The 16,576-nt window shown below is 37.8% G+C and overlaps 1 protein-coding gene across 1 annotated transcript; it reads right to left on the bottom strand.

Moving 5' to 3' along the window:
- Positions 1-5,618: 5,618 nt before the first annotated feature.
- Positions 5,619-16,013, bottom strand: LOC131101776 (ankyrin repeat and MYND domain-containing protein 2-like). The gene is made up of 10 exons (XM_058047126.2): positions 15,588-16,013; positions 14,704-14,768; positions 11,151-11,289; positions 10,974-11,072; positions 10,723-10,883; positions 9,475-9,689; positions 8,337-8,472; positions 8,089-8,217; positions 6,751-6,874; positions 5,619-6,196 (listed from the first exon to the last, which is right to left on the bottom strand). Exons 1-10 carry the CDS (start codon positions 15,652-15,654, stop codon positions 6,042-6,044), a joined length of 1,290 nt encoding a protein of 429 aa, XP_057903109.2. The 5' UTR covers positions 15,655-16,013; the 3' UTR covers positions 5,619-6,041.
- Positions 16,014-16,576: the final 563 nt, after the last annotated feature.

Genomic DNA, 16,576 nt, shown 5'->3' with positions numbered 1-16,576 from the left:
ACCAAATGTACCATGTACCTAATGTACCTAATGTACCATGTACCAGGCACCAAATGTATCATGTACCAAATGTACTATGTACCTAATGTATCATGTACCTAATGTACCAAATGTACCAGGCACCAAATGTATCATGTACCTAATGTACCATGTACCTAATGTACCAAATGTACCATGTTCTAATGTACCACAGTGCCGGTAACCTGGGGGCGCCGGGTCTTTGACATCGTACAAGACCTCTTGCACCCGGGTGTCCAAAGCGAAGCCCAAAGCCAACATTGCCAAGGATTACTGTACCTTCTAATATTTATATATTATTTAGCAGATTCCGTTGCTAATGTTTCATTGAAGTGCGTGACGGAGCACCATGGCCACTGATGATCAACAGGGAAGCAGCATTAGAAGTCACGACGAGGCCGAGGCCGAGGCCGAGGCCGAGGCGGTCCACAGCAGCTGCCATTAAGGATACAGGGTTTCCTATCCACGAGGCTGACATATTGTAATGCACCCGCTTCCCCTGCAGACAAGACGAGAAAACAACAGCGCTGTTTGTTCCTGGTCAGGTATTAGGTGGCCATGCACAGAACTCCGAGTGCAAGCGATAGCCTTGTCGCTAACGATGAGCTCATCCTTCTGCGTGCTCTTAAATTACACTTAAAACACTAATGATGCCCACAGGACTTAGCAAGGAACATGGAGTAGCAAAATAAGATTCTCCTTTATTCAATCAATGAATAAAGCAAATCAATGAAATTAAATTTCATACCTATGAAATGACGCGGGAAGTGGTATTTAAAAATATATAAACAATGTGCAAAAAAATACTAGTCAATCAAATACAGTTGCACCTCAGTTAGCGTATGCCTCAGTTAGCATATTTTTCCTCGGTTTGTGTACAAGGTGGCTACTGTGCGAGGGATACTGATCTTAATGGTTTTTTTTAATAAAAAAACATCCTTGTTGGCATCTTCTTAGCTTGCTAACACATGCAAACAGGAAGCTAAAGCTAATTGGTAAGTTAGCTAGTTTTAATGTTTTTTTTTAAATAAAAAAACATCCTTGTTAGCATCTTCTTAGCTTGCTAACACATGCAAACAGGAAGCTAAAGCTAATTGGTAAGTTAGCTAGTTTTAATGTTTTTTTAAATCAAAAAAACATCCTTGTTAGCATCTTCTTAGCTTGCTAACACATGCAAACAGGAAGCTAAAGCTAATTGGTAAGTTAGCTAGTTTTAATGGTTTTTTTTAAATCAAAAAAACATCCTTGTTAGCATCTTCTTAGCTTGCTAACACATGCAAACAGGAAGCTAAAGCTAATTGGTAAGTTAGCTAGTTTTAATGTTTTTTTTTTAAATCAAAAAAACATCCTTGTTAGCATCTTCTTAGCTTGCTAACACATGCAAACAGGAAGCTAAAGCTAATTGGTAAGTTAGCTAGTTTTAATGTTTTTTTTAAATAAAAAAAACATCCTTGTTAGCATCTTCTTAGCTTGCTAACACATGCAAACAGGAAGCTAAAGCTAATTGGTAAGTTAGCTAGTTTTAATGTTTTTTTTTTAAATCAAAAAAACATCCTTGTTAGCATCTTCTTAGCTTGCTAACACATGCAAACAGGAAGCTAAAGCTAATTGGTAAGTTAGCTAGTTTTAATGTTTTTTTTTAAATCAAAAAAACATCCTTGTTAGCATCTTCTTAGCTTGATAACACATGCAAACAGGAAGCTAAAGCTAATTGGTAAGTTAGCTAGTTTTAATGTTTTTTTTTAAATCAAAAAAACATCCTTGTTAGCATCTTCTTAGCTTGCTAACACATGCAAACAGGAAGCTAAAGCTAATTGGTAAGTTAGCTAGTTTTAATGTTTTTTTTTTAATAAAAAAAACATCCTTGTTAGCATCTTCTTAGCTTGCTAACATGCAAACAGGAAGCTAAGGCTAATTGGTAAGTTAGCTAGTTTTACATGTATAAAACAATTTTAAATGCATATAAATGCCAAATGAAAGGGATAAATTAACATTTAATGTGACTTACAGGATTGACCCTTAATTTATTTTTTTTGACAACCAAGACATTAATTGGACCTGGTTTAGAATTGGGATTGGTAGGGTTCGAACTCCGACCAGTAAGGGAAAAGGAGCCGGACGGAGCAGCCCGGGAGAGAGAAGTGCATGCACGCGCACACGGGGAAAATATGCAAACTCCACACAGAAATGGCCAAGGGTGGGATTGAACTTGTGTGTCTGCACGCTAACCACTCGACCACCGTGCATCCCAGCATGTCAATACAGAAAACCATATTCTGCTTGCCTTGATAATCATCAAAATAATAATCAAAACTGTCCGGTACAGAGAGGCACATCTTTTGAAAAATGTCTGGCATTGAATGAGTAAAAAATCATAGTAATAAAAGTTTGTATTTTTTGCCTAAATAAAGTATTTTCAAGCCTAAAAATACAAAATACAAAAACCTTATATTTGCTAAATACTCATCTAAGTCATCCAGAAGACACATTCAAAGACATAATGATATGTAGGATTCTACACTGATGATGACTAGGTGTCAGTATTACTGTAATGTTGGGTGAGACACACAAGCACCAGACCGGATCATCTCTAACATGGGATACTGTTGTGTTTGTAACCTGCGCCAAGGTAATTGGTAGCAATACACACTAGTACAGGTTTTATTTACGTCTTAATCATGTCTACTGTATTGGGTAATATAACTATAGGGGTGTTATTTTTTGTCTAGAGGGCTCTAATAATGTTAACCTTATTTAAAATGTCTTAAATGGGTTTTCAATGTTCCAAGTACACAATATTATATTGATGTAAATGCTGGTATGGGTTCTCCAATTAAATACGAACATAGCCAAGGTGATTACGCCTTCAATTTGTTGCTCACGATGCCGGCAAAAAGGTGATGCCGGTGTGTGTGTCCGTTATCCATATCATAAAGTAGTCAGACAAAGCCCCTTTCCGCCTTCATCCTGCCGAAAAGTTGCCCAAAGGTGACCCGGGGTGTCGCCTTACTCTGCTTTCCCAGGCCTCTCTGACGCTCACTTTACGCCAATTCTCCATTTCGCCCTAAAAATGATCTCCAATTACGCCAAAAAATGCTCTATTTGTCACATTCCGTCATCACTGAGAAAGTGTACATAATGGTGTCTGGTGGTGGTGGTGGTGGGGGGAGAGGGGGAGGACCTGAGGACTCAAAGTCATTTGAGCCGACAGAATATTTGCTGATTTTTACATCTCACAAAATCTCGGAAATTTGAAATGGAACTCCACGCTTGAAGCAGTCGTGAGTATGATGAGAAGCCGGGGAATAATAGGACGGGAACGAGACGACGGGACATGAGTTATGACTCTATTGACAGGCGCTGTGACAACGCTTGTGCCTATGAGCGATATGAAGGACCCCAAGTGACAAGGGTCAGTGCGCTCCCATGGAAGCATGAGCTGGGGAAGATGGGGAACAATGTCGTCGGGAAGAGCGGCTTCTATAGAAATCCAAGGCATCGCCGAAGGACGTTCATTGTGTGCTAATAAATGCAGGCAAGACTTCTCTTCTCTTGTAACCTTTCGTCCTTACATTCATCTTTTGTCCGTGGTACACTTGATTTTTCATTCATTTGTCAGGGAATTTCAGATCCTTGAACATCCCGGAAAACATTTGAGACGACTGGGGAGACGGTTGGCAGCCTGGAAAGACAGCACGTAAACGATAAAACGTTGTTAGAGGTTCTTTTTTACAGGGTTTTATCGTCTAAATAGGTGTGCATTGATCGATATCCCCCTCTAAAGTTTTGGGACTCCAGCTAACCACAGTGAGAGCCAGTATCCACATTTGGAGAAAACGTGGAAAAGTGGTGAACCTTCCCAGGAGTGCCCGACCAACCAAAATCACCCCAAGAACGCAGCCTCTCTGAGCTCTCCCATCTGAGAGGTCACAAAAGACCCCACAACAACATCCAGTTAAGGTCAGTGTTGCCATGACTTCACCACAAGAAAGACAGCACCTAAACAATAAAATGTTGTTAGAGGTTCTTTTTTACAGGGTTTCGTCGTGCATTGATTTTAGGACTCCAGCTAACCACAGTGAGAGCCATTATCCGCATTTGGTGAAAATGTGGAAAAGTTGTGAAACTTCCCAGGAGTGGCCGGCCAACCAAAATCACCCCAAAATCACAGCAATGACCCATCTAAGAGGTCACAAAAGACCCCACAACAACATCCGGTTAAGGTCAGTGTTGCCATGACTCCACCATAAGAAGGACAGCACCTAAACAATAAAACGTTGTTAGAGGTTCTTTTTTACAGGTTTTCGTCGTCGAAATAGGTGTGTCCCAGTGACGTGCATTGATCGATATCCCTCTCTAAACTTCTGGGACTCCAGCTAACCACAGTGAGAGCCATTATCCACATTCGGTGAAAACGTGGAAAAGTAGTGAACCTTCCCAGGAGTGGCCGGCCAACTAAAATCACCCCAAAATCACAGCGATGACCCATCTAAGAGGTCACAAAAGACCCCACAACAACATCCGGTTAAGGTCAGTGTTACCATGACTCCACCATAAGAAAGACACCATGCAAAAACGGCTTTCATGGCATAGTTCCAAGACCAAAACCACAACTGAACAAAGAGAACATTAAGGCCAGAAAATATCTTGGTGACCCCCAAGACGAGACAACTTCATAGCAAACAGGAAAATATGGTGGTGGTAGTGTGATGGTCTGGGGCTGTTTTGCTGATTCAGGACATGGAAGACTTGCTGTGATAAATGGAACCATGAATACTGCTGTCTACCAAAAAATCCTGAAGGAGAATGTCCGTCTATCTGTTGGTGACCTCAAGATGAAACCAACTTGGGTTCTTCAGCAGGACAATGATCCAAAACACACCAGCAAGTCCACCTCTGAATATGAGAAGACCGGAGAACATACCGGAGAGCTAATACCCTCCAGTATGCAAACTCCACACAGAGATGACCGTGGGTGGGATTGGGGGGATTGACTGTGAGGTCTGCGCACTAACCACTTGACCGCCGTGCAGGCCCGGACTCTATCCAATTATTTACAAATCCATTGATGTGATAAAATTACTGCATTATATCCCATCAGACCTGAAATGTAAACAAACACGCATGTATTAGTCACTGTAGCTGATATACAATATACAATTTTAGCTGACAAGTATTGTTATTATGATAACTTCATATTCTCTGATAGGTTGGCAGATAAAGAATATCAATCTCTGGCGCCCCCAAGCGGAAACACTTGAAAATGAAGTTTATACAGTAACTCCCACTCGACTCTACACGCTACTGAAGCCTGATTTATGCTGCTGGGTTTTGGTGCCACTGCACACTACGTATTAATGAAATTAATTAATTTAATTATTTAAATTAATTAAATTACATTAATTCAATTAAATTAATTTAATGTAATTAATTAATAAAATTAAGTTAATGAAAAATAGTGGCAAATAAAACCTTCCACTCACCAAAATATATGACAACTGTGATGATTGGATGCCACATGACAAATTAGACGTCAATAATCAGCAATGTTACTGTATTGTTGGGTGAGACACACAAGCACCAGACTTTGACGGCCCGAACAAAAGGCTTTTAATGCAGGTTTGAATGCTCTCACAACAGGCACAATATTATAAAACTCACCTCTGAACATCAGGGGGGGTTCACATTTACAGAAACACACACCATCACAAGTCTTAAATGTCAATATAGGGGTGTTATTTTATGTCTAGAGGGCTCTAATAATGTTAGTTTTTCTAAGCTCTAACTACAAAATATTCCATTTATTGGTGTATATTCACTTATCATGGTTGGGTGTGGAACCAATTTACCGCCATAAATGAGGGGTTACCGTACCGGATTTTGCAGAACTTCTCAGTTTGAACGCACTCATGCGCTCAAAAGACTGAGACGCAGCCTGTGTTGGTCTGTCGGGACGTTCCAATATCTGAAAAGCTCTATACCTACTGTAGATGGTTTGTGTCTTATGTCTTGTGGGACAGGGTTCAGTTTTGAGGGCCGGATGGTTCCTCCGAGGGCGCTGACGGGCACACCAGCAGCTCTCCAGGGCAGCCCCCGGCAGCAGCCACCTTCTCCTCGGCCCGCAGACACAACTCCTGCAGAAAGTTGGCCGTCTCCATCACCAGGTCGCTCTCGTCATCTAAAAAAGTTCACATCTTTACTTGGAGAGTGGGACCTCCGTTTGGAGTGACATTTGAGTGTCATGGCAACCATAGAGGAAGTAATAAAGGCAGTATAACACAACCATTTAAGTTCAATTATACACACAAATATGTTACATTATGACAAGGGTTCCCAAAGTGCTCATAATTATGAGAAGAAAATGTACATAAATGTGATACATAATAAAATTTGTTTTAAAAAAGCAAAAATAGTGAGAAAAAAGTGCTGTAATTGAATGACAATAAAGTCAATACAGGAAGAGAGAAAAAAAAGGACTTGACTTGACAAAGTGCTCATAATTATGAGAGAAAATGGACATAAATGTGATATATGTAAGAAAAAATGAAAAAAAGCAAAACTAGTGAAAAAAAAGTGCTGTAATTGAATGACAATAAAGTCAATACAGGAAGAGAGAAAAAAATGAGGTGACATCATGACTTGATGTGAAAGGAGGTGCGTGTACTATACAGTAATGATGATGTAATGATGACATAATGATGATGTAATGATGATGTCAGTGAGGCGACGCACCTTTCAGTTCTTTCAGTCGTGGGGCGTCTCTTTCCAAGTCTGCGTTCTGCTCCTGTATCGCCCTGCACATCTTTTTATGGGTGAACCAGTGCAGCTTTTGGCATGCCAGACTGCAGTAAGTCACCTTCAAGACAAAGTAACAAGGTCACGTCACACGGCGCTAACTCGTCTTTAGCCCATTTCCATTTGCCGAGCTCTCTTTACACTCAACACAACAATTCAAAAACTCAGTCAGGCTTTCGCTTTTGTCTTTTTGCCGCATGGATGGAGAAAGTATGCAAATAAGACCAAAATATCCAACTGAAACCACCTTCTTGTTTTGCCATGAGTTATTAATTATTAATTAATTAAAATGGAGCCAAAGAAAGCGGCAGCATTTTGATGATAAAAGGTGTGAAACACTCCTAAATTCCAAAAACAACTCCAAGCAAAACAGCAAAACGGGTATTTTGACTTTATTAAATATTTATAAATTATTTTATAAATCATTATTATTATTTTAATTTAAAATATTTATATATTACCTAAATATTTGGAGTTTCTTCCCATAATATTATTACATTATTGCCATACAATTCTGACCCATAATATTTTGACTATTTCCATAATATTATAACTTTATTCCCATATTTTGTCTGTATTCCAAACTATTTTCATGACTTTATTCCCATAATATTTTGACTTTGTTCCCATGTTGTGACTTTATTAAAAAATGTATGACTTTATTCCCATAATGTCTTTATGACAAAAAAAATGTATGACTTTATTGCCATATTTAGACTTCATTTCCATAATATTATAACTTTATTCCTATAATATTTAGACTTTATTCCCATAATACTTTGACTTTATTTTCATAATATTAGAACTCTATCTGCAACGTCATTTAGCAAAAATTATAACTTTATTTAGTTTTGTTAGTTTCTCATGAAATTAGACTTTATTGTCATAATAATATGACTTTATTCCCATAATATTCATTGCTGATTTTTTTTTGCTTTGGTTCAATTATATTTTTAGAATATGCTGCAAACCAATAGAAGAAAGCAGCGTGTTGCCAATGGCCCTCTGGACCCACTTTGGACATCACTGTGTTAGCGTACTTGGTAATGGTTTCATTGTATTTGAAGATGCGTTCAAGTTACATTGGAATACATCACATAATACAAAAGGAGTAGGAAGAATCAAAGCTTATTTGGGTCTGACACAGATTCATGACCCTAATGTGTGTTTTTTTTTTTAGCTAAATGGACATCTTACTGTACGCGCATGGATTGTGTGTAAGTGATGAGTTTGGAGCACGTACAGTACATGGATGTACTACAATGAAATACTCACAGCCTTACAGAGGGAGCACCGCTTGTCAGCGCCCCGTTCTCCACACGTGGCGCAGTAATCAGCATCCACAAACGCCATCTGACCGGTCAGTGCTTGAGACAAGACCGAGAACGCTGTCGGGTCGTTGCCCTGAGACGCAAACACCTCAGTCAATAATAAAAATAATAATACCACCTCTGAACTGTACTTCCAACACTGGCCTCCTTTGTTCTTGGTGAAACATACACACCGTTTGCTTCTTCACTTACAATCTCTACCGGCGCAATGGTCCTCACCAGCTGCTGAAGCAGTGTGGTCTCACAGTACGGGAACTTCCTGATGCAGTCTCGGATGAACTTCTCCTGGTACTGTGGGAAGCCATCGCTATCTCGCCCCCTCAGCAGGCTGGGGCCCAACGTTGACACAACATACAAATATCAAGGTCAATACACAGTACACTGTATACAGCAGGGAGGCTCACACTTAGTAGCATATATATTTACTATACTTATTTTAAAAAATATTAGTACGTATTTATGTATGTTATATGTATATCAGCAGAGCACGTACTTTTTCAGCCTGCAAGATCTAGTTTTAGCAAAACAGTAAAAAATTAAATTATAAATTAATATAATACTATTTTAATTAATATAAGTAATATATTAAATAAATATTAATATATGTAAATATGAGTTTTAATTATATGAGAAAAAGTCAATTTTCAAGTCACATTTTATGAGATTTATATTATTAGGGGGAAAATACCATTATTTTATTAGCATAAAGTTGCTGTAGTTTTACCACTATTTTACTACTATTAAGATTACTACTATATTATGTCATTAAATTATGAGGAAAAAATAAAATAATTTTACTAACAAAAATATTTTATTTTTGAATATTATGAGAAACCAAATTTTATAAAAATCTAAGGTTTTTGAAAGCAGGCTGTGGAAAATATTTTGAATATTACAATAATAAATTCAAAATATTGTGAAAATAAAGTCATAATTATGAGTAAGAAGAAATAGTTGGAAAATGAAACAGCTAAAATGAAAAAAAAATATTTTGTTGTGTTAAATAAGTTGTAATATTATGAGAAACAAACAAAAAATAAAACTATCGTCACTTTTTAAAAATGTAGTTAAAAGGACCTATAAAGCTCAAAACGCTCGGTTTCAGAGGGCGTGGTAAAACTGCCCCTTTGTGATGTCACAGTGGGCGGACGTCCTTATATGGATGTGCCAAGCTCTGCTCCTCTGTTCACTTGCTAGCAATGCCTCGTAAGAGAGTATTTTAATCTGTCAACGGCCTTTCATACTGCACAGTTCTGTGAACATGGGCCAGTATGCAGCCGACAAACTTTCCACAGTTACTTCCACTTTCAGTGTCCTAACAGCATTTCACCTCTTCACCAGCGCATCCAACTTGTCGTCTTGTTTCTGCAGGAAGCTGACGCACTTCTGCAGCACGCAGCTGATGTAATGCATCTTCATGGCCAAGACTTCGTTCATGTCTTGCTGCTTCACGCACTGCTCACACAGCAGGTCCATCACCTGGTAACACTTCTCCAGGGCAACAACATCCACCAGGACGGGGTTCTCCCTCACCAGCATGACTATCTGGCAGATCAGACGGCAGGTTGAATCAATCCGTCATGTGCACCAACGTTACACTCGTGTCACTGCAATGTTTTTCACATTGTAGTATTCACCTCTTAAAACTGAGGCTTTTATCATCACATGTGTGAGGTGTACATGGATGATGTGGAAATGTACATATCTTTACATCATGATGCTTGTTCTGTGAGTATGATACTTGTAGTGTTGGAAGGGCTAAGTTACATTACTGCAAGGGTGTCAAATTGAGGTCCGGGGACCTTTTTGTAGGCCCGTGGCACATTCTACAATCATAATTTAATAAGAAAACAAAAAACAACAGCAAAAATAGAAAACTCTGCGGCCATTTTCAAAGAATAAAGTCAAAACATAAAAAAGACCATGGAAGGGTTTGAAGGACTTAAAGAATGCTAAAAAATGTTAGCATGCTAATATCAGCATGCTAACACCTAGCATAATAGCGCTAAGTGTTTGTATGAGTACTTCTGAAAATTCTAAAAATTTTAGTATAATTGTTAGCATGTGAACATGCTAACACTTAGCATGCTAACACCTAGCATAATAGTGCTAAGTGTTTGTAAAAGTACTTACTTCTGAAAATTCTAAAATTTTTAGTATAATTGTTAGCATGTGAACATGCTAACACTTAGCATGCTAACACCTAGCATAATAGCACTAAGTGTCTGTTTTCACATCTTTTCCTATTCCTGAAAATTGCAACAAAAAAAAGCGAGCATGCTCAAGCTAGCAAGCTAGCAATGCCAACATTAGCATGCTAACACCTAACAATAGTGGAAAAAAGCTGTAATTTTACAAGATTAAATTTAAAATATTAAAAGAAAAATGTCGTACAATTTGCCAATAATAAACTGGTAATATTATGATGGCAATATTTCGATAAATATATTAGATAAGATATTTAATATGAATGGAAATATTTTAGTAGCATAGCATTGACATATTAAATTTTTAAAAATCTGTCATTTTTGGGGGAGTGGGATTTGTACGGAGTTGCTGTTGCATGAAGAGGCTTCACCTTGACTGGATTGAGGTTGGTTGTCATAATGATTTTGTGCAGCGGTCCTGCCAGTCCCGGAGGCAGCTTAGGCTCTCTCTCCAGCCCCTGAGGTCTGGTGTAGTATTCCAGTCTTGCCCGTGAAAAGTAATTGTTGATCACCGTCACGCAGTCGTGCTGGCCTGGAGAAAAAAAAAAAAAAAAAAAAGACGGTACACGGGTGGCTTTTTCCTTCCCGATGACACTCGACTATCCAGGCTTGTCTGTCTCACCCACAAAAGCCGCCATCTGAGCAGCGGTGCGACCCACAGAGTTCACCATGTCCGTGTCTGCACCGGCGTCCAGCATCATGGAGGTGATGTCTGTCTTACCTGCGAGGTGAAAACATTCATTCGTTCATTTATCTGCAGTACTGGGATGGTCGTTTTTTTTTTTTTGTTTTTTTTTACCTGATAATCCCGCAAACATGAGAGCGGTGTATCCATGCTGGTGCTGGTTGCAGTTGACATCAGCACCGTGCTGCAGCAGCAGACGACACATTTCGGCTTTGCCCTTATAGGCCGCATGCATCAGTGGAGTCATCCCATCCTGATAGCAAACACGCAAAAAAAAAAAACATAGAAGTGCAGGACATTTTAATGAACGATACAAAACGATACATTTGGTATATAGCATAGAAAACATGTTCACCACCTTCTATAAATACAATTTTAACAGTATTAGAGTCCTCTAGACATGAAATAACACCCCTATAGACACATTTAGACTACTATTATGTAATATAGTACACATCATTTAAAAAAATGAACCATTTAAGGCATAAATAAGACTTCCTGTCTCACCAATATTGCTGACACCTACTACATATCATGTATTTGAATGCATCTTCTGAATGCCTTATATTGGTAAATTTAGAGCAGTTTTAAGTCATTTGTGCATTCGAGATGAATTCAGCATGGAGATTTTGCTACTAACTTTGAAACTAACTTTTTTTTTATGATGAAACACAAGAGTCTAATCTGTGTTTTGGTAGGGTCCATGTTTGTATAGCAATAGAACAAAATATTCTGTGTGCTGAAATCAGCCAAAATTGTCTAAAATGGCCGGTACTGAAGGGGTTGAATTTTGAAAAAAGGTTTGGATTGAATTGTTGATATGCTGACTACTAATATTTTGTACATATTCTCGTAAAATCACAAATTTTTCGACTTTATTTTTCTTGTTTAATACAATTTTTAGAATGGGCAAATATCATCTCGTACTTCGGTATGTGACTAAAATTAAAATTAAAATTAAAATTAAAATTAAAATTAAAATTAAAATTAAAATTAAAATTAAAATTAAATAAATTGCAACCTTTTCTGGTCCATAAGTCTCTTTTCCCCTCATATTATCGCTTTTTCTTCTCAATTTAGACATTCATTCTTAAATGAGGGGTTTAGAATAAAAACATTCATTTTAATTTTAATTAAAAAAAAACAAACTGAAATTATATTAGGATAAAAATAAAAAAAATAATAATAATAAAAACCTAAATTATATTAAGAAAGCAGGAAGTGAACAAATGTAACAGTTAGTGATTGTAAAAGTACCAGATGGAGGGGTAGGATTTAATAAGCTTTGCTTCTTCCTACTCCTTTTGGACATGTGGAACTGGGAACTGATTATGGGATGCATTCAATTGTAATCTGATGCATGTTCAAATGAAATTAAACCATTACCATTACCATTACCATTACCATTACCATTACCATTACCATAAATGGAGTGATCTCAGTATCTATGACACCGGCCATGTAATTAATGGCTACCAAAAAGTGCAGCCATGACCAAGCCTTCCTTCATGTAGTATTCTCGGGTGTTTGTATGTGTGAAGTTGTGTCACCTGACTGTGACGGTTTGAAGGAGCAGGTGAGCGCCATGTAGTGGCGGTGCTCTATTATCTGAAAGCTCTCATCGGTCGTCTCCATATGTCTCCATCACAATGGATAACACATGCTCGGCTGACATAACTGTCCAACATCAGGACTTTTGTTCCTTGGCAAACAAAAATGATCACCTGAATATTCATTTTGGAGTCCTACAAATGGTTTTATTTCCGTCTGTGTTCATCCTAAGTGGGATTACTTATTGAAACAGCAATAACTATCACTGCTATGATCAATAAATATAAATAAATCAATTAACATAACAGAGCTGCAAGACTACAAGTGTCATTTTTATGTATTTTACATACTAAAATACATACTGAATCAAAAATCCTGGCATTGTTTTATTTATTCATTTTTACTAGTTTATTATAATATTTACGGATTATTGTCCACATATGCATGTTTGGCAGTTAAAGCAAGTAGTATTAATAATAGTGTTATCATGCAGCTGATTTTTTATTTTTGTGAGTGTTTCATATCTAAAATGCAGTTTTTACATAAAACTTTTTATTATTATTAACTATGTGAAAAAGTGATTTCCCTCCTGTTGTCACAACCAGAAAAAAAAAATTGAGATCTATTAGTGTGGAAAAGGTTATAAAGTCATTTTCTAAAGCTTTGGGACTCCAGCAAACCACAGTAAGAGCCATTATCCACAAATGGAGAAAACATGGAACAGTGGTGAACCTTCCCAGGAGTGGCCGGCCAACCAAAATCACCCCAAAAGCGTTGCGATGACTCATCCAAGAGGTCGCAAAAGTGCAGGCCTCACTTGCCTCAGTTAAGGTCAGTATTCATGACGCCACCATAAGAAAGACACCGGGCAAAAACGGCCTGCATGGAAGAGTTCCAAGACCAAAACCACTGCTGAACAAAAGGAACATTAAGGCTGGTCTCAATTTTGCCAGAAAACATCTTGATGATGACAAAAGGTGAATTTTTTGGAAGGTGTGTGTACCATCAGAGCAACAGTAAAATATGGTGGTGGTAGTGTGATGGTCTGGAACATTAAGGCTGGTCTCAATTTTGCCAGAAAACATCTTGATGATGACAAAAGGTGAATTTTTTGGAAGGTGTGTGTACCATCAGAGCAACAGTAAAATGTGGTGGTGGTAGTGTGATGGCCTGGAACATTAAGGCTTGCCTCAATTTTGCCAGAAAACATCTTGATGGTGACAAAAGGTGATTTTTTTGGAAGGTGTGTGTACTATCAGAGCAACAGTAAAATATGGTGGTGGTAGTGTGATGGTCTGGAACATTAAGGCTTGTTTCAATTTTGCCAGCAAACATCTTGATGATCCCCAAGACCTTTAGGAAAACACTTTGTGGTCTGATGAGACAAAAGTTTAACTTTTGGGAAGGTGCGAGTCCCATCACATCTGTTGTTGAAGTAACACCAGATGTCAGAAAAATAACATCAGAGCAACAGTAAAATATGGTGCTGGTAGTGTGATGGTCTGGAACATTAAGGCTTGCCTCAATTTTGCCAGAAAACATCTTGATGGTGACAGAAGGTGATTTTTTTGGAAGGTGTGTGTACTATCAGAGCAACAGTAAAATATGGTGGTGGTAGTGTGATGGTCTGGAACATTAAGGCTTGTTTCAATTTTGCCAGCAAACATCTTGATGATCCCCAGTACCTTTGGGAAAATACTTAACTTTTGGGAAGACGTGTGTCCCATCACATCTGGTGTAGAAGTAACACCACATTTCAGAAAAATAACATCAGAGCAACAGTAAAATATGGTGGTGGTAGTGTGATGGTCTGGGGCTAGTCCTGAAGTGCCTAGTCCAAGTCCTGACCTGAATCCTGTTGCGATGCTGCGGCAGGACCTTAATAAATGAACTCCATATAATCACTCCATAATAAATGAACAAACAAGTTATTGAGAAAAATACCGCACGGCATTACAAGGGATACACGTCACGGCGTCCATGTTGCTGTTTAGCCACATTTTCTGTCTGTTTCTGTGTTTGTTGGTGTAATATATAACATAATAATATAAAGTCATATAATAAAATATTGTGGCCAAGCCTGTCATCAATGTTATCATCTGCAGTATTTCAGTACCTCGTCCAAACAGTTGACTCGTACATCTTCACACGCAAGCAGCCGGGCCGCCTCTTGCACATCACCTGCACCGCAAAAATAGAATTTCTTATACTGTTATTTATGGATTGTCCGATAATAAAAATTGGCATAAAAATGAAATATTGAGACCATATTGCAATGTTTTTTCTGCCAATATTGCTTTAAGCACGATACCAAAATCAGCTATATCATTGATATCGATATAGACTTTTGATTTGAGCTGTATCTCCCTCATGCCGGCATGGACGACGGCCCGCAGGTTCCGTTGAAGCTAACATGCTAGCGTCTCTGCAGTTGGAAGAAGTCGCCAAGGAATAAGCAGTAACTCATTAATATGGAGTTACTTGGAATGCAGAGCATTAAAAAGTCGTTTTGACCACCTTAAAACTTGGCAAAAACTCCAAAATTGGGAATGGGTATGATGTCTGCCGTGCTGCTGTAGCGTTCCTCATGAAAGGAAAAGCAGCAATGCATGGTTCCCAATGCAACAGTGGGAAAAACATTTTTAAAAACCCGCTGAAGAGATGGACTCGTTATGTCCAGCCAGGTTTTGAAGTCAATTATTAGCCTATATTTTGTATTTATAGGCCAAATTATTAGTCGATAATTTAGCACAAGCTCTACTACAACTGTACAAGGAAGTTAGAACAAAACAACAGCAAAAAAATGTAAAAATCTGCAGTCATTTTACAAGAATGGATGTGAATAATTTGAATATATAATAATATGAGAAGAAACAGGACCAAGTCTTAACTTAATACTTAACATGGAACTAACAATGTCCATGTTCACCTCAATAATCATTTCATATACACTACAGTGTCAGCAAATATGACATGGTGAGGTCAAAGGTTACAACTTACCAGCCTCAATGACTTGTAAGATTTTCCTCTCAGACGCCGTCAGTTGTCCCTTTTGAGGCGCAGCCATTCTTTGCTTTTGTTGTCTCCTGGATAAGATCGACTCCTCCGGTCAGTCAGTGGTGAATAAAGTGGAAGCAGAACCATCCTCAAGAGGTGGGGTGAAGTACAGGAAGCAAGGTGCACTTGAGAAGGATGGATTGGACCATTAGCAAAAAAGGGGGTAATCCCATACAGTAATCCCTCGTTTATGGCGGTTCATTGGTTTCAGATCTGACACAAAGTAGGATTCCTCATTTATAAATAGAAAGTTTTCATAGTTAGAGCATAGATAAACTTTCTAAATATGTTTTTTTAACAATGTTAGAGCCCTCTACCCATTAAATAGCACCCCTATAGTCACATTTACATTCTTATCACCCTATATATATATATATATATATATATATATATATATATATATATATATATATATGTGTATGTGTGTGTGTGTGTGTGTGTGTGTGTGTGTATGGAGTTTGCATGTTCTCCCCGTGCATGCATGGGTTTTCTCTGGGTACTTCAGTTTCCTCCCCCATTCCAAAAACTGCAAAAAATACATATATATACATATATCGATTCAAATATTTGATCGCAATCAATCCCATTTTGTCCACAATTAACTCTTAAATTAATTATTTTAACTCTTAAATTAATTAATCACAGATCGATATAAGTTTTTATCTATAATAAGTAGGGGAAATCTCTTTGTGTTAAACGATGTGCAACTACAACAATAATTACATCAAATTTTATGTATTTTTTTATTTTTGTAATTTTATTTTTCTATTAGTATTTTTGTTTATGATTAGCATATTAGCTCTTAAACTCACCTACAAACATTCAGCAAATACAAAATATGAGCGAGTGAGACCGCTCACACTGACACAAACATGCTTTTTTAAATACAGAAATGCACTCGAAATGAAATTTGTTGATTTGATTAATTAATT

The sequence above is a fragment of the Doryrhamphus excisus genome, linkage group LG7, assembly GCF_037039965.1.
Source record: "Doryrhamphus excisus strain RoL-2023G ecotype Guam linkage group LG7, RoL_Dexc_Guam_v1.1, whole genome shotgun sequence".
Lineage (NCBI taxonomy): Eukaryota > Metazoa > Chordata > Actinopteri > Syngnathiformes > Syngnathidae > Doryrhamphus > Doryrhamphus excisus.
The sequence above is the reverse complement of the archived record's forward strand: the minus strand, read 5'-3'. Positions and strand labels throughout refer to the sequence as shown.